This window comes from Prionailurus viverrinus, chromosome A2, assembly GCF_022837055.1.
Source record: "Prionailurus viverrinus isolate Anna chromosome A2, UM_Priviv_1.0, whole genome shotgun sequence".
NCBI classification, from domain to species: Eukaryota; Metazoa; Chordata; class Mammalia; order Carnivora; family Felidae; genus Prionailurus; species Prionailurus viverrinus.
In genome coordinates this window covers 25,260,185-25,284,226 of record NC_062562.1, presented here as the reverse complement: position 1 = coordinate 25,284,226, position 24,042 = coordinate 25,260,185, and the positions used below count along the sequence as shown (strand labels likewise).

The following is a 24,042-nucleotide window of genomic DNA, read 5'->3' as shown; positions in this document are numbered from 1 at the left end:
GTGTCTCCCTCTATCTCTGCCCCTCCCCCACTCACGCTCTGTCTCTGTCTCTCAAAAATAAATAAATGTTAAAAAAAAAAAAAAAAGGAAAAGGAAAAGGTTGATCTACCTGGTCCTCTGTCTACCAGGCATCAGCAAAACCTTGGGGATGCTAAAAAGGGCAGTTGCGCACGGGTCTCCCGGGAGCCTCCGAATCCCCAAATCTCTGGGAACCTGGTTAGGAGCAAGAGGGAAGTGAAAACCCCAGCTACAGGTGATGACGGCAAGAAGACAGCTTCGGTGCCGGGGTGAGGAGTGCAGCGGCCACCAGGGGCAGCAGGAGAAGATGAAAGGTGGAAGACAAACCTTCCTTCACTGGGGCAATGTGCCTCCTGGCCTCTCCTGGCCTCTGGCACCACACAGCAAACACATGCCAAGGTCTGAGACTGGCTTGCTTAACTGATGCCACTTCCCCAATCATGCCTGGTTTTGGTGCTGTGATGAGGCTCACATTTTCACCCAGAAAACAACAGGCAGACTTTTCCAAGAAGAGGATTCAGCCCCACCCTGTGGTGTGGGCTTCTGTCACTGCAAGGTCTAGTCAGGAGGAAAGGGACGCTGTAACAGTGCCACTAAATCCTTCAAATTCACGAGAATCTCCCTCCCCCAACTTCTCAAGTAAACGCCTGTCAGAGCCAAGAAAGCGCATTCCTCGTAAGGAGTAAAAAAGCCAAGTGAACGTCCTTGTTTCTAGAAAATACACACGAAAGCCTACTGGGGGAAAGAAACACGATGGATGAGTTGACTTTCTCAACAGTTCATAAAAAAATGTGTGCGTGTGTGTGTGTGTGTGTGTATACACAAATACATAGAGAGTGAGAACGCAAATGGGGCAGAGTGTAAATAATTGGTAAATCTGGGTGAAGGGTAAATGTGAGTTCCTTGTGCTATTCTTGCAACGTTTCTGTACATCTGAAATCACAAAATAAAAAGTTACAAAGAAAAGGAAGTACACCTGTGCTTAATTAACTAAGGTGCTCGGCTTGGTGTTCAGAGAAGCCAAGCAAAGGGTCCAATTCCTTTTCTTGTGCTTAACTGCCCAGGAACCGGAGAAACTTGTGGTCACCTCATTCTTCATCCCATGGGTCACTCTGAACCCTCTGAAGCTTCCCGGAATGGAAAACATCCTGCTTGGATAAGAGCCTTCATCATAAAGATGCAATAAATGCCCAGCCCGAGGCTGGAATCTTTGCAAGGGACTGGAGAAGATAACACGGAAGGGGAACTTGGGTCCTTCCCCATGGGGATGTGAAAGCAGGGCCAACATGGAGGAAATCTGAAACTCTCAAGACAGGCTTCCCAGGGCCGCAGGGGCTGGAAGGCAGCAAGGGAGAGGGAGGCACAGCCCTGCCATCGGAGCTCCCGGCTTAATGTGGGAGAGAAGCTACAATCAGGTAGGAAGGGTAACTCCGGGTTACACTCAGGTAACTCCAGGCATAGGAAGAGGGTCACAGAAAAAGTGCCTCAGGGGTTGAGAGCATGGATGCTGCCCAGGGAATTTTGGAAGGAGGCTGGGACTGAACAGAAACAGGAATGTCCTGTGGCACTGCCTCATGACAAATTCCCTTTCTGCTTAGGCCAATTTGCTGGCTCCTCACCACCAAAAGCATGAATCCTCCCTGCAGTGGGGGCAGCCTTTGCACAGTTCGGGTGCACACCCAGGTCCCTCTGCCTCAGCCATTTCTCCCACCTGAAATCCCCTGTTCCCGGTGTCGCCCAAACCCAGCTCTTCCCCCAGGGCAGCTCCAGTGTACATGAAAACAATTAAACACTTTCCTACCTTCCCCTTGCAATGCCTTTCTGTTATGGCCCCAATAAAATCTTTCCCGCCTGTCAAAGCCTGTTTGCAAGTCTTGCCCCCTTCCAATTTCTCAGGCTGCTCTTCAGAGAAGTCATTTGTTCCTGAAACAATGCGAGCCAACAACATGATTTGGTTGTTCAAATATCTAATGCTCCTTCAGTATGCACGGACAGGAAGCTATTTTGTTTGTTTTTAATGTTTATTTTAAGAGAGAGAGAGAGAGCATGAGCAAGGAAAGGGCAGAGAGAGAGAAGGAGAAAGAGAATCCCAAGCAGTTTCCATCCTCAGCACAGAGTCCAACACAGGGCTCAATCTCACGACTTCAAGATCAGGACCTGAGCCAATATCAAGAGTCAAATGCTTAACCCACTGAGCCACCCAGGTGCCCTGACAGGAAGCTGTTTTGAACTGACCAATCCCACCATGCTCAGCAGTTCAGATCCTTCTGAGAACCTTCTTGAAAACACTGAGGCACTGAGCATGGAGGGCAACCTTGTCACTTGAGAAGTGAGGGAGCCAAGCTCATTGGGCCTTGGGCCAGCTTGGAGAGGTGCATTCCAGTAACTGAAGAGCCCTCATGGAAAGAGTTGAGTCCTGGCTAGATCAAAACAAGGACAGATGCAGTTAGAGATTCAAGGACCTAGGATCCAGTGGCAAGGAATACTTGCCATTATAAGATGCTGCCCGATGAGGGAGCTAGAGAAAGGTGGGGAAGCATGTAAAGATTTGTCTTGGCCTCCGTTAGAAAACCCCAAATGTCCAACCGTTAGAACAGCCTCTGGTGGTCTAGGGAGACCTGAGAAAAATAAGGGCAACATGCTGAGGTTTTCATAAAGCTAGTCCATTTTCCTTTTTTTTGATACAGGTCCATAATCCAAAAGGCTCTGAAACCAAGTTTTCTGGTTTGGCACCAAAACTCATTTGGCAGAAAATCCTGTCCTGAACAGACATATAGTTATTTATAGCCTTATTGCACTTACATGCATCTTCACAGTGAAAAAAATTGAAGGTCTGACAATGCTAAGTGTCAGCAAAGGTGTAGAAAAACAATATAATTTATTGTGGGTGGGACTGTGAAGATGCACATAAAACATCTAAAAAAATTTAAAAAGGCAAATGCGTTTTTAATTTTTTTAGATGTTTTACATGCATTAAACTTAAAACTTAAAACATTAAGTTTTTAACGTTAATATAGTTGAATTTATTTTTACCTTCATAAGTTGACTCAACACCAAGGTCATAAAATTACTTGCCCCACCCTCTTTTCTCACTAATAATTTGTCTTTAATTTACTTGATGTTAATTATCTTAAATTTTTATTTTTAATTTATTTATTGTTTAATTTACACCCAAGTTAGCACATGTTGCAACAATGATTTCAGGAGTAGATTCCCTAAAGCCCCTTACCTATTTTAGCCCATGGCCCCTCCCACAACCCCTCCAGCAACCCTCTGTTTGTTCTCCATATTTAAGAGTCTTTTATGTTTTGTCCTCCTCCCTGTTTTTATATTACTGTTGCTTCCCCTATGTTCATCTGTTTTGTATCTTAAATTCCTCATAAGAGTGAAGTCATGCGTTTGTCTTTCTCGGACTAAAATTTTTATTATTTTTTATTTTATTATTTAATGTTTATTTTTGAGAGAGAAAGAGACAGTGAGTGAACACTCAGAGTGTTCAGTGGCAGAGAGAGGGACAGAGGATCCAAAGCAGGTTCCAAGCTGTCGGCACAGAGCCTGATGTGGAGCTTGAACTCACAAACTGTGAAATCATGACCTGAGCTGAAGTTGTACGCTTAACTGACTGAGCCTCCCAGGCACCCCTATTTTTTTATTTTAGCAGACTGCTTGGGGGGCCGGGGAACAGAGGGAAGGAGAGAATCTTAAGCAGGCTTCACGCTCAGCATAACGTCCAACGATCCCACCACCCTGGGATCCGGACCTGAGCCAAAATGAAGAGCCCGAGGCTCAACCAGCTGAGCCACCTACGCGCCTACGCATTTGTTCTGTGTGTGTGTGTGTGTGTGTGTGTGTGTGTGTGTGTGCAGAAGATTGTTTTTTTTTCTATACAGAAAACCAACTGTCCTCAAACTGTTCATTATTTCTCCATGATTTATAATGCAATGAGACCTATATTCCAACATACCAAGATTCCACAGTCGCTTGATTTCTGAGCTCTTTTGTTCTGCTGTATGTGGATATCTGTCTCTACCTCTGCTTTAATATTATTAGCATATAATATTATACACTAAATCATTATAGCTTTCTTAGAAGCCTTGAAATTTGATGGAGCAAAGTCTGTCCCTTCTCTTTTGCAGAAGTTCTTGATAATTGTTGAAACTTTAAATTTCCTCATAAATTTATCAGTTCTTTATGCTGTCAAAGAAAAATCACATTGGAATTACATTTATAAATTAATTTTGGGAGAATTGACATCTTTAAGATACTGAGCCTTGCCCCTTCATGATCATAGCATATTTGCCTATTGATTCAAAGCTTTATTCCAGGTAGTTCATAGTTTCTGATGTTGTCATACATAGGCCCTGTTTTTCCGTTACATTGTAAAACTAGTTGTTACTGGCATTTAGCAACACTAGTGATATTTGTATGCTTATCTTACACTGAGACACCTTTATTCAATTCTTTTAAGTCCTAATCATTCATGTCTTTAAGTTTTCTGTATAGATCATTAAAAGACCTGAGAACGACATATTTGTGTTTTCCTTTCTGGCCCCTATATTGCATTCTTATCCTGGATACGATTAGCTAATACGATGTCGAGGATTTTGGTAAGAATTAGTACTAAGTCCAATTCTTGACTTGAATAAAAATACTAAAAATGCCCACTCGAATAAAAACGCTACTTAAAAAAAGTATGATTGCTGTACATTTTAAAACACACTTAAAAAACCTATTGTGGGAGGGGCACCTGGGTGGCTCAGTTGGTTGAGCGTCTGACTTCCAGCTCAGCTCATGATCTCACGGCTCGTGAGTTCGAGCCCCGCATCGGGCTCTGTGCTGACAGCTGGAGCCTGAAGCCTGCTTCACATTCTGTGTCTCCCTCTCTCTCTGCCCCTAACCCACTCGCATTCTGTCTCTGTCTCTCTCAAAAATAAACACATAAACATTAAAAAAATAAACTATTGTGGGAAATTTCAAACATATATAAAAGTAGAGCAAATAGTATAACGAATCCCTATTACCCTTTCCAGTTTTGACAAATGGTGTTAATCTCTTTCTTCTACTTTGAATACTTTTGAAAAGAAGATACTCAGGACTTCCTATATCATATAGCATACATCTTTTTTAAAAGACTATTTTCTAGGGCAATTTTAGGTTCACTGCAAAATTCAGTGGACCATACCATGCCTTTTTTTTTTTAAACCTTGAGTTTTTTTCCCTCTCAGTTTTCAGTCAATTTTATATCCTCATTCTTATTTTCTTCTTTCCCTCTCCCCCATCGTTTCAACCATGCTATGCTATATTTTAGGTATCTGTGTAGGCCACCTTAAAACCTTGAGACAAAGCATTTATTATTGAATAAATGCTTATTCAGTACCTTTCTACTTGGTAATTGATAAAAACTAGGCCCAGCTTTTCTCATTGGGGTTTTTGTGTATACTTTAAATAAGGCCAAAAATCTGTAAAAAACAAAGTCTTCCTCTACCGTCAAATTTACATCCATGGCAAGAGAATGTTTGCTGGGACTAATCGATTTCATTCCAGATCAGTGAGCACACCACCATACTATCCACCAGTGACTACCACTAACAACTAGAAAGTAGTGTTTCAAGTCCACCTTAAGACGATTTCTACTTCCTTTATCCAATGAGTATTTGTTGGGTATTGAATATGTGCTAGGCACTGTACTAAGCTCTAAATGCACCGAAGTGAGTTAAGCCCCAGGAGTCTAGTGGTGGAAGGCAAAGAAGGAAAAAGCAATTACAGCGTAGGGAAGGAGGGGTAAGCTATGAGAGCTGCACCCAGCCCAGAGTTACCATTAAAACCTATTCCCTTAGTTTTTCACATAATGGTTGAAGATGGACATAGTTTTAAAATATCTACTTTGAGAAATCTTGATAAAAGCTTCTGAACTTAGCTTACAGGTATGACAGTTACCTTGAGGAAGCACAAGCTTGAGAATTCATCACCCAAAGAAATACATTTCCTAAGTGCTGTCTTGTTTTGGACTTTCTACAACTCATTTAGAATCAATAAAATCAATGAAATGAGGGAAAGATGTAGTTCTTATAAAAGCCTTCTTAATTTGTCTGTTTTGATACATTTCATAAAGTCTGCCAACAATCTAGGTTTCCTAACGAGAAATTAGGTGAGGAATCAGTCTCCAAACTGGCTCCCAGTGACCTCTGCTGCTTCTTAGTATCCATGCCCTTGATTAACCCTCCCCAACTGTAACTGGGTTAGTCTGTGTAACCAACCAAATATAGCAGAGTGATGGTGTGTCACTTTAGAGATTCAAAAGACTTCCATCACTTGTTCTGGGGAAAAGCCAGCTGCTGTGTCTGAGTGGCCCTATGGTGAGGAACTGAAGCCTTAGGCTAACAGCCACCTGAATGAGCTTAGAAAGGAATCCTCCAGGCCCAGCTTGATTACAACTTCATGAGACCCTGGTCCAGAACTGTCCAGCTCCTGGGTCCTCAGAAACTGATAAGAAAATTTGCTATTTTGGGGTGCCTTGGTGGCTCAGTTGGTTGAGTGTCTGGCTCAGGTCGTGATCCCAGGGTCATGGGATCAGGGCCTGTGTCAGGCTCTGCACTGAGTGTGGAGCCTGCTTAAGATTCCCTCTCTCTCTCCCTCTCCCTCTCTCTCTCTCTCCTCCCTTCCCTCCCTCCCTCTGCCCCTCTCCCCCGCTTGTGCATGCTCTCTAAAATAAAAATTTTTTGGGGGGCGCCTGGGTGGCGCAGTTGGTTAAGCGTCCAACTTCAGCCAGGTCACGATCTCGCGGTCCGTGAGTTCGAGCCCCGCCTCAGGCTCTGGGCTGATGGCTCAGAGCCTGGAGCCTGTTTCCGATTCTGTGTCTCCCTCTCTCTCTCTCTCTGCCCCTCCCCCGTTCATGCTCTGTCTCTCTCTGTCCCAAAAATAAATAAACGTTGAAAAAAAAATTAAAAAAAAAATAAAATAAAATAAAAATTTTTTAAATAAATCTTTAAAAAATAAAAAAAAGTAAATAAATGTTTGCTATTTAAGCTGATAAATTTGGGGCTAATTTGTTATAGGACAATGCATAACAAACAAATAGATTTTGAGACCAGAAAAACAAATGTTATTTTAAGTATTCAAAGACAGATAACTTGAGCACATAGAAGGTACTATTTTCTCCAGGTGCTATCAGGGCACTTCATCATCTTCACCGAAAATAAGGGCTTTATGTGGACACAACACGTATGTAATTCACCCACCACCTAATTTAAAATAGAAAGCTTTTCTCAGGTGCCTGTGTGTCTCAGTCGGTTGAGTGTCCCAACTTCAGCTCAGGTCATGATCTCGTGAGTTCTTGAGTGAGTTCAAGCCCAGCATTGGGCTCTGTGCTCTCAGCACCAAACCTGCTTTGGATCCTCGTGTCTCCCTCTCTCTCTGTCCCTCCCTCACTCATGCTCTCTCTCTCAAAAATAAACATTAAAAAAATATATATAAAGCTTTTCTTTTTTCTAAAGTTGCATGACTTAACAAATGGATTCATGGATTCTCGAAGATATAATGGACCTATTCATCATATCAGTTTCTCAGAGCAAAAAGGTCTATTCCTTTGATTACAACTTGTACAACGTATCAGACAAATGGATTTGAAGAATCACGTCAGATATGCTGGCTATGTAGTATTTGGAGTGATCCTTTTGGTGTGGAAACTCTTACCTATCACTTTAGTTTATTTCTGCAGTCAGAAATCCTACAAATGACCTTGTAAAGTAAACCATTTTATAGTTGCAGAGAGAGAGAGAAAGAGAGAGAAATGTTCCGAGAAAATGACAGGATAAACATCTCATGGTTTTGTTTTTGTGGGTTTTTTTTTTTTTGCATCAAATGTTTATTGAACTCCCCTAAAGACACAGACATGGTGCTAGACACCAGGGATTTGCAAATAAATAAAAATTGGCCTCTGCTGTCAAAGAGGTTTAGACCCAACAGGAAAGGCAGGCATGTAAACAGAAAAGAATATGAAGCAAGCCATGGTACAAAAGGTACAAAGGGGGAGTCCAGGAAGAAGTGCCCACCTCTGCCTGGGAGGGTCAGGGACAGGCTCCTGTGTTGGGCACAAACATTCAAATGGAGTGCAGCATTGACCCACAGGTACAATTTGAACATCCATCTCAAACTGCTTGAAACTTAAATATGGTATTGATGAAAATCAGACCATTGTCCAACATTAGGGGTTAAATATTTAGCTGGTGTTGCATGGATTAAAACATGTACATGCTGAAGCACTGATAAGAAAAAACATCTGGTGTGTTTGGATCAACTAAGAGGGAAATGGGGCTGTGGGAAGGTGTAGAGGTGCCCCCTAGAAGGTGCTGGCTCCCACAGCCCCAGTCATCGATTTTTTAAAAATGTGATTAACTACATGAAGTGCAAAGTTACAATGTCCAACTTTAAAATGATACCAAATTTAGTTTGTAGAAGCAAAGGTGATCAGCTTTATATATACTGACATTATAAGGGCAATAAAAATTTGATAAAAAATATCCACGTTAACTCTTTACACTTAGTTAAGGAGTACATGGTGGGGAGGGGGTGGAGGGCACTGTGTGATGGGAGTGGTCAAAAAAGCATAGGCTAATTACCTCAGAGCAAGTTTTCAACCAAAATCACAATGGCATAACTATGCAAAGATTTGATAAATAGTGCAGTAATATACGGCAGAAACCTGGATTCAAGGAGTGGAAATGGCTGAGGTTTTTAATGCCTTTGGTGCTCCTTCCCTGGCTGCTTGAAGAGCCTGGCACCAGGAAGTGTTCCCAGCCTCACAGAAATGGATCCCTGCCATTTAAGAGGGCAGGTATGCTGTTCAAGCAGGTGTGCCTGCTTCAAATTCTATGTGGAACAAGATGATGGGATGACTACACACATAAGAATTCAGGATAAAAAACAAAAAACAAACAAAAAAGCCCCTGTGGGCTGTGATTTCACAGAGTGGAGGTTTTAATCTCTGCTAAATGAAGTCTGGCTACCTAGATGTACTTGGGCCAATTCAAGAGGCCAGAATGAAAAGACGAAGTGAAGAGTGTCTGTAGACAGTGGAAGAAGCACAACCAGCAAAAGTTCTTTTACTCCCCCACCCCCACCCCCACCCCCACCCCCAGTCCCTTCGGCTTTTCACTTATTTTCAATGTTCTTGTTTTTTTCATAGGCTTGATCTCAGTGTCCTTGCATGATAGGGGTAGTAAATTATGTATTACAAGATCTGGGCTGAAACATGCTTAATCTTTAGGAAGAAATATAGAGCTGCTTAATCTCCTGAATGAGCAGCACTGTAAACACTGTAAACACATGCAGTAAGATATGGTGAACATGTGCTGCCATGTGCAAGGGATTATTGATTGGTGCCTCCATCCAATCCATGCCCCAGCCCATTCATGGAAGATTACTTTCAAAGAACCTGTCTGGTTATGATACTTCACAGGCTTTAAAAAAAAGCAGGGGCGGGGGGGAGGGCGGGGAGCCTGCTTGGCTCAGTAAGTTAAGCATCCGACTCTTGATTTGGGCTCAGGTCATGATCTCACGGTTTATGGGTTGGAACCTGTGTCAGGCTCTGCACTGACAGCAGAGAGCCTGCTTGGAATTCTCTCCCTCTCTCTCTCTGCCCCTACCCTGTTCATGTGCCTCCTCATTGTCTGAAAATAAATAAACGTTAAAAAAAAAACCTTTATATTAAAAAAACCACAACACTTAACCCTAACCTGTTACTTGGAAGGTAGAGTTCAGACCATTTAAACGGGCAAAATTCCAGGAAAGTAAAAATGCTTTCCAATCACAATGTCTTTTCTAGGAAAATCAGTCTCAGATCTTAATGGTTTTGCAAAGCCAGGTACTTCGAGAAAAACCAGTCCTGTTACCCTGACTTCCTAGAAGGGAAACTCACCTTTGGCTCCATAGCCAGATGTCTCTGGCTTGGATGGCTGGGTGGCTGAAAGTGATAGGAAATGTGTGAGGACCTCCTCAACGGTCCCACTGGCTCCTACATCTTCCTCTAGTGCATGGTATTGTAAACGCTGACTTCCTTGCCTTTATTTCCCCTCTACCCCAAAAGCTTTGTGATGAGAGGGGCTGAGTAATGTCAGGACCTAGCAGAGTGCCTCATTCTAGTCACTCAATAAATATTTGCTAAATGAACGGATATAAAACCACCAAAGTCTGGAGATACAAAATGGAGTAGCAAAAAAAGAAGTAATCCTCTTGATTCACAACTCTGTAACAATTATTCTGACTTGGAGTCAAAAATTCTCTGGATTTTTTTCCCCAGATAGGCAAAAAGGTGAAAATGGATGGCTAGCTAAGGCCAATTCCAGCATTCTACATACATGCATGCACAAAGCATGTTTCTGAAATGAATTTTCAACTAATTTTGAAATGAATACACCAGAACTCATAAGTGCAAATGAACATTAGTTCCTTTAAATGTAGGTACTTTGACAAGTTAGTTATTCAATTATGAAAACCAATTTGGAATTCTGGAGAATTCTTTTTGTTTCTAATTTAAAGCAAAACCAAATATAGCTTTTTAAAAATTCACAAAAGTAATATATATTTGCTACTAAAAACAAATCAGAAATCATAAAAGGAGAAGATAACCTACCCACAATCATACTGACAAAACCACTACTTAGCTTGAGTGTAAATCTGAGTCCTCTATAAACATATCCTGTCTACATTGTTTCTTTATAAAACCAGCTTTATTCCACACTGGCAACTTCTCGCTTTTACCTTAATATAGTATGAGTATCTTCTCATATACTTTGCAAGCACAGTAATCTATTGGGTGGCAATATCAATTTATTTAACCAATGACCCACTCCTGGATATTTAGGTTATTTACCCATCACTATTACCCCCCCCCCCAAAAAAAAAGCTACATTAAATGTCCTGGTAATTACCATTTAGTGCACACGTATTATGTTCTCAGAACTTCCAGAAGTGAATTTTTTTAAACAAGGCTGTACATTTGTAACAAAGTTGATTTGTAGGTAGTTTGTATGTAGCAGATCTCCATCTTTTGACAGTAGACATAGCCACTGGAAGGAGCCAAGAGTCAGCTGGGGTAGAATCTGGTGATTACAGTCAGAGATCAAGGGAGGCGATACTATTTTTAGTTGCAAGCCTCTGACTATTCAGCAGTGTGACAGGTTTTCACATGTGACTCAACGTGGCTCTGAAGGCAGTTGCAACAGGAATTCCAAACTGTTGTAAGCTTTGGCTCATTATCAAACTGAGCATATTACTTCCCAAAGACAAAACCATGAAGGGGACACACAGAGCTAGGTGATGCCACTTTCTCAGGATTCCTAACGCTGCAGTTACATCTCGTTCACATGCACAGAAAGTCTCAATAGTTGGGTCAATTCATTTAAATAGTTGACTGGTTCACTTAAAACTTACATGTTGGCAGCTTTTCCAGTGTGACATTCTCATAAACTCTCATTTACCACTTGGATGACACTTCACGTGTATCATCTTTTTACTTTTCATACTACCACTAAACACATAGATATTATTCTCTCCATTTTATACACAAGGAAATGGAGGCTCGGAGAAGATAAGTGATTTGCCCAAGGCAGCAGAGCTGATAAAAGGCAGAGCCAGGATGCCAATAAGGATCTGTTTAGCTTCACCAGCCACATTCCTTTCCTTTTCTGAGCTAGCCATGTAGCACCTCTGAGTAATTCTTCAATGTATCATTACAGGGTTGTTCAATCTTAACTACTACGATTAACATTTCTTAATGACTATCACTACCAGTGAACAATCCTATTCTTTATTTAACCTGGAAGTGAACTGAACGAAACTGGAGGTACTGCTTATGAATAGGCTCATTCATATTCTTAAGAAAAACTGGCAGTAACTACAAAAACCCATTAATTCAATTTGAATAAAGTAAATATTGATACTAGACTTTACATTTAAAGAGACTTGTCTGGCAAGTGAGTCACGTTTTAACAATAACCATAGTAAAAGGGGAAAAATTAGAGCAGCAAGTTAAATAAAAGGCTAATAAAACTTGAAGGCAACAGCTCAGTGTTTTCTTTTAACCCCTGAAGAACACCAAATATATATTACGGTGCATAAAGAGTCATTTCAAGAAACGACTATTAACAATCTAACAGTAGAGTCAACACTAAGAATTTCAATGATATCCAACTCAAAAATGCATAGGGAGAGTAAAGTTATTTTATTAAATCATGCACATCACGTGTGTTAGTGCAAATAGTTTAATCTGTACTCCAGAAATTCTATTGTACTTTATATCTTTACAAAATAGATTTAAAACAATTATTTACTTTAAAAAATGTAATTCTGAAGTTAAGCATTTCAGAACAATATTTGCAATAACCTATATACAAGAGGTACTGGGTACCACTGGCATATTAGCATTCTGTGGTGGAGTGGCTTCCTGCAACAGAAAATGATGAAATGAACTATATGACAGCATTTTCTACAAGTCATTGGTGACTAATTCCTCCATAAATCTAGTGATACTCCCAACAGCAAATCCCAAATAGCTTAAAATATAACCTTTAAAGTATAAACAACAACTGCCAAACATCACAAGGCAAATTATATCCTAAACTTCTATTTCAACACTTGGCTAGTCCTGTGGATGGCCACAGAACATTCGAGCCAATTCACTGACATTCCCTCCCAGTTGCGCTGACTGAAAAATTTAACTAGGTGATACTTTAGGATATTCTATGACCTAAATAAATTTTATTGACATAACTGTGGTGCCGCACAAAACCATAGCTAAACTTTCACTTCTGTGTTTTAAATTTATAACATCAAGCAGTGCTTTTAGGTGCTTCACTGTGCATGGAACACTACTAATCTTGGGAATAATGCTTCTCGTAAACAGAATGTCCCAATTAACAACAGTAAAAAGAAAATAACCATTTGCATACCGGACCAGGAAATCTGTTGGTAGGTAACAACAGCTCACCGTGAACATGAATTAGCTTTGAAATATCATAACCAAATTAAGTCAGTAAAAGCTTATCTAAAGAGATATTAATTCTTTCTTCAATTAAACATGCTTGGAGGAAGAGATGATAGAAAAAAAAATCATGCTTCCTAAAATGCTGTATATGAGAAAGTAACTTGGCTTTTAAAGAAAATATCTCTTTAAATACATGAGGTTTAATAAATTGCATTCCAATTGACTCAACAGTTTGGTTTACTGCACTGAAATTGTAGAATTACTGTTTTTGCTCCCAGAAATACTTCAGTTTGCTCAAGAAAATACACACTCTCATGGAAAGTTTTTCAAAGTTGATGTCCTCCACATCGTCAAGTCACATTAAGGCTGAACAAGCGTGCACATATTCCCCAAATTATCACTAGAACAGAATATTTTCCAAGTGTATTTCTTCTTAAAAAAAAAAAAAAAGAAAGAAAAAGAAAGAAAGAAAGAAAATCCACGCAAATAGTTGTCTCTAAGTCTTGTTCCCAATAGCTCAGTGGTTTTATAACAAGTAAAAATGGCGTAAATATGTAAAAAATATATATATATGTGTATATATTTCAAACTGATAGGCACTGAGCACACAGGGCCTCTCTTCCCATGTACGTGTTGGTTGTTTGGTTTGGGTAGTTATCAAATCAGAAAAATGAATTATCTGGCCATTAGAATTCAGAGTAAAATACCCATAAATTTAATGTTATAAATAATTTGGTGTACCAAGAAGCCTACTTTAGGCCACCATAATATTCAGAATCTCAACATACTAATTTAAAAATTACATGAAAAATTGCAAGCAAATTATTGCTTACAGTAGAATAAAGTCACAATTTTATATCCTCTTTATAGATAGATACATTTTATATAAGTTAAAGCAATGACCCTACAGCTGTATTCTTGCACTTCTGCTGTCTTAAGAGGTAAAAAGGAAGAAAATGGTTCTGTTTGTCCCCAGCATGAGTGTGATGCCAGCTTCTAAAGGGAGGACGGTGTACGGACTCAAGAAACGCTCTCATGGAGAAGCTCTGGCCAGACCTGGCACGTACAGCACGATGGCTGTCACCGCAACCAGGGCAGCCAACATGGGCATCCAGGGCCAGGGTTTCTGTGTGGAAAGAAACCAAGAGTCAATATCACATTCTTCCCTCTCTTTTCATACCTACTAACCCCTTGGTTCCAGAGAGTCCTGAATACTTAACAGAATATTAGAAAAACCTTATCTTTGCATAAGAATAAATTTTAAAAAGAGAAGAAAACAGGTGAGGGAGTGCAGGTGTGAGGAGAACCATTACAGCAGGTACGCTTTTAGAGGACCATTGTGTGGAAGCCACGTATAGCTCAGGAAAGTCTTGAGCAGTTTTCAATTTTGTTACAGTTGAAACCTAACAGTGACCCCTAAGAAACCCTGTGGGCTCAGCCTGCTTTATTTACTCCAGTGTCCAAATATTGCAACTAACTGATGTACACAGATGCCTGGAATATATGTCTGCTTAAAATGTTTATTTCTTCTTCTTCGCTTTTTAATGTTTATTTCTTGATAAAAACCAGATTTCTATGTGGGGATAGTTTTACAGAAGGAGCTGGTGGGTAAGGTGATAGAAAGAAAATGGTCTAAGCTTTGATCCTCTAATTTGAAACCACAGAAGATCAGATGGGGTTCAAGATGGGGAAGAGATATTAGGACACTGTCTCTTTGATACTTTTGGTAAAAACCATGTCCAGTGCAGTAATGTCACATGATTATCTCATATGATCTACTAACATGCATGCCTGTTGCAGGCAAGCATGGGCGGGCTGTTCCCTGTTAGCTTTTGGAGGGCCTTATAAGATCACTGTGCTCTGGTTGATAGCTCTATTTTCCACTCATGTTCTAAGAGTCTCACTGAGAAAGTTGGCTTTTAAAGAAATATTCTGATGTTGCAGATCACGTCTCAGAAAGATATGGGCTAGGTTTATACTCGCATAAGTAAATGCACACTGGGGTTGAGATCATGAGCCACTGGTCCATTATGCTAATCTCATCCTTTTTCATCTTCATAGCCACAGTATAAATACAGGCAAAGGGTTGAAATGAAGAAATTCTACACTACAGAAAAGAAGAGGGAAAGGAGGAGAGGGAAGAAAGCTGGCTGAAAACTTCAAAGAGGCAAACGCTTCATTTCTCATTCAAATCTGATTAAACGTAATTGGGAAGGGGGTGCTAATATTGCAACAATTCATAGTGTACTCCGGTTTGCTAGAGACAAAGACTCAGTTAAAGGCAGCACATTAACAACTGGTTAGGTTGGAATTAATTCATGGTTAGCATCACTACAAAGGAAACAAGACAAAATGTTATGTGATTAGTTGATTGTTCAGTTCATTTGTATGACACAATACATGGCATACTAAATGAAGGGTTTGCTTCAGGTAACAAAATACCTGTGTGATTCTGCCATGCACTATATTACAAATATGGCACAAACAGGTGACGGGGACAAACAGACAAGGACTCAACAGTAGTGCTTGTACCTTTCTCTACCACAATGGACCGAAACACCAAAACAGGAAAGCCAGGAATAGGCCGATGAATACGGCTGGGACGGGTTGTAATATGGAAGGCTAAAGAAGGGAAGGGATATTAAAATCATTTTATGCTATAAAAAAAAAAAATTCAGATAAGATGATTTAGACCCCAGGAGGTGGGAAGGAGGGTAGGAAGACTGAGGTAAAAGAAGTAATAGCACTCAGGTTTTGAACTGATTTCAAACATTTTAAAGACATCTAATACAATCCAGAATGACAGACTGCGGTATGTAACCACCAGTTTAAAGGGACATCTGGGAGCAATGGGCACTGTGGGTGCCCCTAACACGCTAATGAAATGTAGCAAGTTAAGACAGAGCCACGGCGACACTTCAGCGACCAACACTCTGCTTGACAGTACATTCTTTTTGTTCCGTATTTGGAATCCATTATTTGACAATGTAGTCCCTTGGAAGTGGCTAAAGTTTATTTTATCCCTCCATCAAAACCTTTTTTTAAAACCAAAACTCGCTTGCCTGAGATGGTATTGCTTTCAAGCTTAAAAATAAATGCCCTGTGATGTATCCTTCTTAAACTGAGCAAGAGATCTGACACAATGTGTGATAAACATTTGATATATAAAGGCAGTTGAGTCTCAAGGCTTTCAGCTTTGTTACCAGAATAGAATTAATTTTTAAAATTGGATGGAGTTACTGCAATGAGTTTTACTGCAGAGAAAAATTTATTATCATAAGTCTAATATGATAAAAAAAAAGGAAATTCACCTTTTAGGCAAATTATTGATACAACTATAAATAATAAAAGCCAGGTTACTTTTGAAAAGGTTCTAAACAGTACAGGGGTATCCATTCTGATTATGCTAGATGTCTTCGTAGGTTAATTTAGTAGAAGGTGGACTGAAATTCCAAATTCAGAAAGATATGATTTAACACAAAAGAGAGAAATAACCAAACCATTATGATCTGATTTCAGAAGAGGTGTGTAATCTACATTTTCAAAATAAATGCAATCAATTTTGCTTAGCATAAAGCCTCCATTCCCAATTTATCAACTTCTCAAAGGCTTCCGCCTAAGCAACAAGACTTTATATTCTAAAAAACTAATAGCAAAGGACAGTTGGACACAACTCATGAACATTTTGTGTGCAACTGCATAATTGAATGGCCATGCAACATCACTCTTTTGTACTTGTGCGGCAAAATTAAGCAGAGTGTTTTCCTCTGTAAGAAGGGTGTGGCTTACACCACTGCAGTGTCCAAGCCATGACAGGGATTTGAAATAAGTCAGAGCACAACCAACTACACTGAACAGCCATCAGTTAGGTCCCACAAAGGCAATGATCACCGAAACATATAATAACACAACATATATTTAGTATAACATCTTTTTAAAGACTATCTGCCTTTCTAGTAAATGAAAAACAAATTAATATTAAACTCAATTTATGTGAAAACGTTCCAATTTCTCTCTCTCCCCCCCCCCCCCCTCTCTCTCTCTCACACACACACACACACACACACACACACACACACACACACACACACGGCTTTACAGAAACTCACCAAATATTCCCTAATATTTATAGGAGGTCAAAAAGACGCCAAGCTTTTTGGGAATATGCCTTAGTGAGAACACTATTAGTGTAAAATGAAAACCATAATTAGGTCTCCATTTTTTGGTACAGCCAAGTGCTGAGGAGTCGACATGTACTACTCTTTCTTAGGTGGGTCCCTGGTGGTACAGTGCTTCATTTCCCAGCAGGGGAAATGAAGTGCCAGATGATGGCTTGGTGACAGAACTTCAGATTCATCTGGGGAAAATCTGACAGTTCTTAGGTAGATTATTTTCTTGCAAATAAGGCTCTTCCTCCAGGCAGTCCTCAGGCTCTTGTAGGGATACAGGTTAAAGGGGCAGATTTTTACTCAACAATTTGAGAGTACAATGATTCCATCATGGAATTTCATAACGAAAAGCTTAGTTTACATACTACAGGCCTCAGTTTCTCAAATCAGTAATAAAGTCTTCTGAAAACTCTATCTCAGGGCTTTCACCTGCCTCTCAGTCAAAGCTAAGCCAAGTTTGCAAAGACTTACATTATTTCCTTTCTCTCGGAGCAGCTTCAGGTTGTCTTTACATTGTTTGAGCTCATCTGTGATTGATTGTTTTTCCTGCTCAGTCATTTCAAACTTCAACTTCAGTTCTGAGAGTACAGTCTGTGTCTTTTCATACTAAAGGCAAAGAAAAAAGAGTGTGCAGACTCAACTTAAAATGGGTAGGAAGTTATGGTTCTCTTCAGGCTTAATACCAGACCCTGTTTAGCCACCTGCAACACCAAAGTCAAGCCTTTTTGTTTTAAGGAGGATAAGAATCATTTGCACTAATGATAGGAAGTCTTTCATGTTAACTTTATTCTATGTAAGAACTTTCTGGCCCTGGAGTTAAAAAAAAAAAAAAAAGAGAGAGAGAGAAATCACCATTGTGTCATCTGTTTCTAATATAAAGGGTCACTCTTTCCATTAAGTGAATTAGAGGAGAAAAGTAAAGTAATTTTCAAACTGAGCCAAAAGAAAGGCAAGTGAAGAAAAACTCCGAGGGCTAATTAAATGGTGAGATTAGGAAGTCTGAGTTTATATCCTGGTAACCAATGTCAGCCAAGCTATTTTAGTCTTGAAGTAAAAAGTATTAACTCCCATCAGACTTTCTTTTACCCAAGCATCACTGGGTATTAAAGTGTTCTGGATAATGAATTTCTAGGCAAATGAAGTAAAGAAATAGATCTAAAGTACTGACCACTATGACTGAGGCATTTCTATCTTTCTACCTAAAACTTATAAGCATCAATAAATAATTTTTAAGAAGCTGTTCCTGATAAATACTTTTCTATAGTGAAACATGCCACTTCTTGCTCTGAAAATCAGTTCACTGAATATAATTTAATGTTCAGACAGACTTGTGTATCCTATGAACACTGGTGAGGTCAATGCAAGACACAGCATAGTTTGCCCCTACTTTAAATGGCCCAGGAGGCAAGAATTCTAGATTGGTTCTACTTCTAGATACTGCATCTTACATGAAAGCTGGGCTCCCAGTCACAGAACAAAAACCGTTCTGCTGCTGGTTATGCCTTTGTCTCAGCCTCCATTGCCCCACTCTCCCATCTCTGAAGGTTTTTAGAAGGAAGACAGACAGACATGGCTGAGTAGAATATAAATATACCATGGGTCCAGCATACCAGAAAGGTTTCTCCTTTTTCCTCCTATATCCCAGAAATTTCTCAATAAAAGACACCTTTACGTGGTGCTTCTGAATAATGCAAATACTTTGGAGTGATTAATTAGGAGCTCGTCATTATGCACTCCAAAGATAAATATGAAGCAGGATGCAAATGTATAAAAACATTAGTCAGAAGAGGTGAGAGCAGGGGGATTAGGGTCAGCAGAGAGATCACCAGTAAATGGGAATAAAGATATGGGTGTAGAGAGGGAGGTAAAATGTGAAGGGAACTCCCTGTTACCTAACAACATTCCCAGAAAAGGCCAGGTATTATGCCAGACAATGAACCAAGGAGTAAGATTCATGGACTTTATGACAACTTTTTTTGTGGGGTCTGTGGACTTCCTTCCAGAAGGCGGAAGGAAGGCTGCTGGCAGGCTGCCAAAGCAAATTTAGCATACCTAGACTAGTCTTTTAGAACATAATCAGTTCTCGATGATCTGATTCTCAACAGTGATTTTGCTGACCTAAATTTTCCCTTACGTTCCTTTTCCACTATTCTTACATCCAGCTTGCCCTTTACACCAAAGCACTTAATCATTTCTCCATTCCAGGGGGTGTGAAGCAGAGTGACAGGAAGGCAGCCAGTCAGGGAGTGCCTGCTGTTTACCTTCAGCCTGTGCAAGGGCTCAGGCCCTTGCTCCACAGCCAGGTGGTGAAGCCAAACAACTTTCCTGAGGCAGTCTTTGCATGACTGACTTGTATACTCAACATTTTATGAATTCTTAAGTTATAGATATCCCTACTAAATTCAAGTATAAAGATGCTTTTAACCAAATATAAAGATAATATACCATTATTTCCTCTTAATACTGAAGATTCAAATTTCCTTTCTTATGTACTTTCTTTTTGGTTAAATGTTCAAATAACAGTTGCCAGGTATATAAAACTTAATTGTTGGAACAAAGGTCACCTTCTGCAGTCTTAGTTTCACACCTGGCTTGGATATCATTTTTGCTCCATCTTGCTTTCTAACTCGAAGGTAAGAAACGAGCTCAGTTCTGAGTAAGAGGGAAATGCCACACAATATTACCAACAACACCTTTGGTTCTTCTTCATAAAAATAATCATATCTGGCTTGCTTAGCTTGTAATAGTTTAGCCTGTTACAGTGCTGAAGATACATGATACTGTGCACATTAAGCATGATTCTATGAGAGAAAGGAGAACAAAGGGGAAATGTTGAAAGAGAATATATGTGCATTAGTAAAAAGTAGTAATTCATTTGCAGTGGATTACACAGATAAAAGAATCTCATTAAAGACCATTTTAGTTACAGACTAGTGTCCAATAGTTGACGACAGGACAAACAGAAAGAGAAGCAATTTTACATTACAAAGGAGTGTGATGACTACACATCATTTCACAATGGAAAACACTGAACAAGAAAATAGAAAAGAAACATATTGACAAGTTCAGACATATTTTTAAATGCGCTGCATTTAATGCAATCCAGAGCTGTCAACAATTTAGATGCTGTGACAACATGCCACTGCCATTTGAGGAAGCAGTTAAAGCATTTCTCACTGATTGCTCAGTGACCAAAAACAGGCAAACAAATAATGCAACACAACGGCCAGTGCATTCATAGTAACATACAACAGAGTCATCTTGCAACCACAGCATTCTTCCCAGATTTTGAAAGGACTATGGCATATGGACTGGAAGGGCACAAAGTGCTTACAGTATTAAATACTAGGATATTTACTTTGGCACAAAATTTGTGTTCCAACTAAATGAGATTTCTCCCAAAATGCATATCCTTAGCAAGAAGATAAAAACGACATGTTACAAAATCAATATGGCCACATGTAAATAAAAAATGTTACAGTTTTTTTTCTTTAAGAACAAACATGAAGACAGAAGAACAATAATCATGTCCACGTTCAGGATACTACAAGGAAAGGGAAGTGCAAAGAAAAACTGGATTAACAGATCTTCTAAAAACAATTTTGGGAAAATTTGTTATTAAAGACAAAGAGTTGTCTTCAACTTCCTTCTATGTATAATGAATCTTTCATTTAAGAGAGTCTACAGCTGGGGCGCCTGGGTGGCTCACTCAGTTAACTGTCTGACTTTGGCTCAGGTCATGATCTCAAGGCTCGTGAGTTCAAGCCCCGCATCGGGCTCTGTGCTGACAGCTCTGAGCCTGGATCCTGTTTCAGATTCTGTGTCTCCCTCTCTCTCTGCCCCTCCCTACCTCGTGCATGCACTCTCTGTCTCTCTCAAAAATAAATAAACATTAAAAAGAGAGAGAGAGAGAGAGAGGGAGAGAGAGAGAGTCAGTCTATAACTGGGGTGGGCCCTGACCAGTAGGTCAAGATGCACCAGCCTTCTCTGTCCCCTGGGCTGGCCAGGACTCAATGCAGGGAGGATAAGGTAGCAAGGCTGAATGTAGCTCTCATTGCCTCATTGTCAACTTCAAGGTTTTGCTCAGAAAGAGGCTGGGTGAGGTCTCTACTCCAAAATCAAGTCAAGGTTTTAGGCCAAATGATATGAAAAGTGAGCATGCATATTTGTGAAGAAGGGAAGAAGGGGAAAAAGGGGTGGAGGTGAGGGAGAAGAAAGTAAAAGGTCACAGGATCTGTGTTTGGCTGGCTGGCTATGAGGTGAATTTTAAGTAACTTTCAGGCCAGTTTCACTGAGGGGTTTGGACAGCATTACGGTAAGGCCCCACTTTGTTTTCCAAAAGTATTCCAAATTAAATATGATATTGTCTTTGAAAGATAAACAATGAATTGAGGAATCTGGTACAAAGGGCTTCTCATATAAGTCAACTAACTGGTAGAGAAAAAATTTTCATGTAATTTTGTATATTTGTATTTTTGAGACCAAAGTCTACTAATGAATTCTCTATATATGGACCATGATACACAGCTAGAAATCACCAGGCAGAGATGCTCCAATTATCAACTTTGTGACAGGTAATGGGACTTCTGCTTCCCTTTATTTCTAACTAGCATGAATATCTGATTTGCTTTTGGCTTTAAGTCCAACCATAATTGGGCTCATAATGTCTTTTCGCTTTACCTCTTTCTGTACATCCTTTGCTTGGTTTTCAGCCTTACTGAGAAGAGTTTTTAAATCAGCTGAATCCCGAAGATGCTGTTCTTTCAAAGATCCCACTTGATTCTCAAGCTCTTTCCTAGTCATCTGAAGGATGCTGAGATCACTGGTAAGCTCTAAACTCTGCTTCTGAGAACTGCAACATAAATATTAACAGTTATTCAATTCATGTAGAAACTAGACATAGCAGGAAGTCCAATTTCTTATACATTTCACTAGGAGGGATGGAGTAAATTTCAGAGGAGGAAAAAGTACATAAAAAATAATAAGATACATTCAATAAATAAAAAGCATTATACACTAAAAAATTGCATGTTTGAAGCTGTGTTCTATTTTCAGATTATCAAATATACACAGAGGCTGAAATCTTGAAAGTAGAAGTAGGAGGTGACTAACTGCATGTTTTGTTACATCACGTTATATTAATTGTATCATGAAAAGATACAGTGTGGGGCTTCCCCAGGAAAATAGCACACTTTTCAACTATTTATTTACTTAAGTACTGGACAAATAGAAACTTAAAGCTTAGGAGCCACTGTCAATTCAAGTAAAGAAAAAAGACACACCAAATTGGGGAGAAAGCATGAAACAAAGAACCAGGAGGCTGGGTTCTAGACCTTAGCTCTGCCACTATTAAGTTGTAAGATGTTGAGCAAGTCACTTAATTGGTGCAGTTTACTTCTCTGAGCAAGCATTTCCTAAGCTCTTAGATCTGTGCCAGGCACCATGTTACACAGACACAAATAACACAAGGAGAGTCTCAGTGCCCTCCATCGTCAAATAAGAAGATTGAACTCAATAATTTTGGAGGTTGTTTTCCGGCTTAAATTCTATAATTACTTTTATAACTTGATGTAAAAAAATCCAATTTACACACTACAAAAACAGCTTGATAGGCATGAACAGAAATTCTTTGTTCAATTCCTTGTGCATCACAAAAAACAAAAGACCTAAATAGTGTAGCTGTTTGAAAGAATGTGGCTCCCATTTACAAAAGAAATAGCTAAAGAAGAATAAAGTTTTCAAAACGACAGTTTTATGCTTCTCAGAATGGATCATAAGATTCAGGCTCAATATTATTAACCAAGGCACTATGGAGCATAAATCCCATTCTGATTGTATGCCAGGCCAATTCTTAGGGGCGAGTGTGATGTCAGCCCAATATAGCTAGGAACTAAATGACATAGAAGACTCTGTAAAGAAAGACTAACTTCTAAACGCTCCTTAAATGCTGAGGTGGCTTACCAAATAAAGTGAGAGGGCCACTAAACCAGAAAAGCTTAAGAAACAGAATTAATTTGTCTTAAATAGTTTGTGACTTTAGGCAGACAACCTTGACTAATGATATAATATATTCCACCCTTCTGGGACCTAATATTTTTATAAGATGTATGTTTCTAACTCATAAGGAGTTTGTTGCTTTTCGATGCTTCAACAAAATTTGAAGTAATTTAAAAAACAGCACTTAAAAATCTGCCAGATTCCGATTAATTACATCTTAAGAATGAGGGATCAAGTTTAAATCTTTAAAATATCAATAATCCCAAAGCAGGAATAATTTCAGATAATCAATATTAGTAATCAAAGATCAGTATTTCTTCTCTTTTCTTTTTTTTTTGAGTAGTCTTCACTCCTAATGTAGAACCCAACATCAGGGGCAGGACCTGAATTGAGATCAAGAGTTGGATGCTTAACCAACTGAGCCACCCAGGCACCCCAAAGATAAGTATTTCTTGCTTATGATAGAATACCAAACTAAATGGATTCACTAAGATTCCAAATATAAAGAATTTGAGCGTGTCTGCCTCCCTTACAATCACTTTATACCAAACAACTTGCCCAAATGTGCTGTTAACACAAACATCAGTTGGTACACACAAAAACATTCACATGTGTATAGTTGTGTCTGGGCCTTTATTTTGTCCTGTTCAGATTTTGGAACTGTTTTTACAAAATTTTAGATGTTACAAACATATTTACTCTTTGTTATTAATTATCTCTGAACATTTAAAAAGTGTAACACATAAATGTGTATTGCACAGATGTACAAAAGACTGGAAAGATAGGACACTGAAAGAGAAAGAAGTTTTATAGTATTGATAACACACGGTATTGTAAGAAGCCATCTTACAGAATAAATCTACACATCTTGTTCCT

The 24,042-nt window shown here is 39.4% G+C and overlaps 1 protein-coding gene across 34 annotated transcripts in view; it reads right to left on the bottom strand.

The window, feature by feature from the left end:
- Nucleotides 1-12,215: 12,215 nt before the first annotated feature.
- SLMAP (sarcolemma associated protein) overlaps nt 12,216-24,042 on the bottom strand; it is a 200,752-nt gene continuing 188,925 nt past the window's right edge. For 19 of the 34 annotated variants that reach the window (XM_047828317.1, XM_047828309.1, XM_047828458.1 and 16 more), the window contains 3 exons: nt 21,850-22,021; nt 17,641-17,775; nt 12,216-14,126 (listed from right to left, as the gene is read on the bottom strand). In XM_047828317.1, the coding sequence (XP_047684273.1) occupies nt 14,034-14,126; nt 17,641-17,775; nt 21,850-22,021 (400 nt within the window). In that variant the 3' untranslated portion in view covers nt 12,216-14,033. Of the gene's footprint in view, nt 14,127-15,532; nt 15,623-17,640; nt 17,776-21,849; nt 22,022-24,042 lie in introns of all 34 variants that reach the window. The other 15 variants (XM_047828331.1, XM_047828341.1, XM_047828470.1 and 12 more) reach the window with 1 other exon arrangement.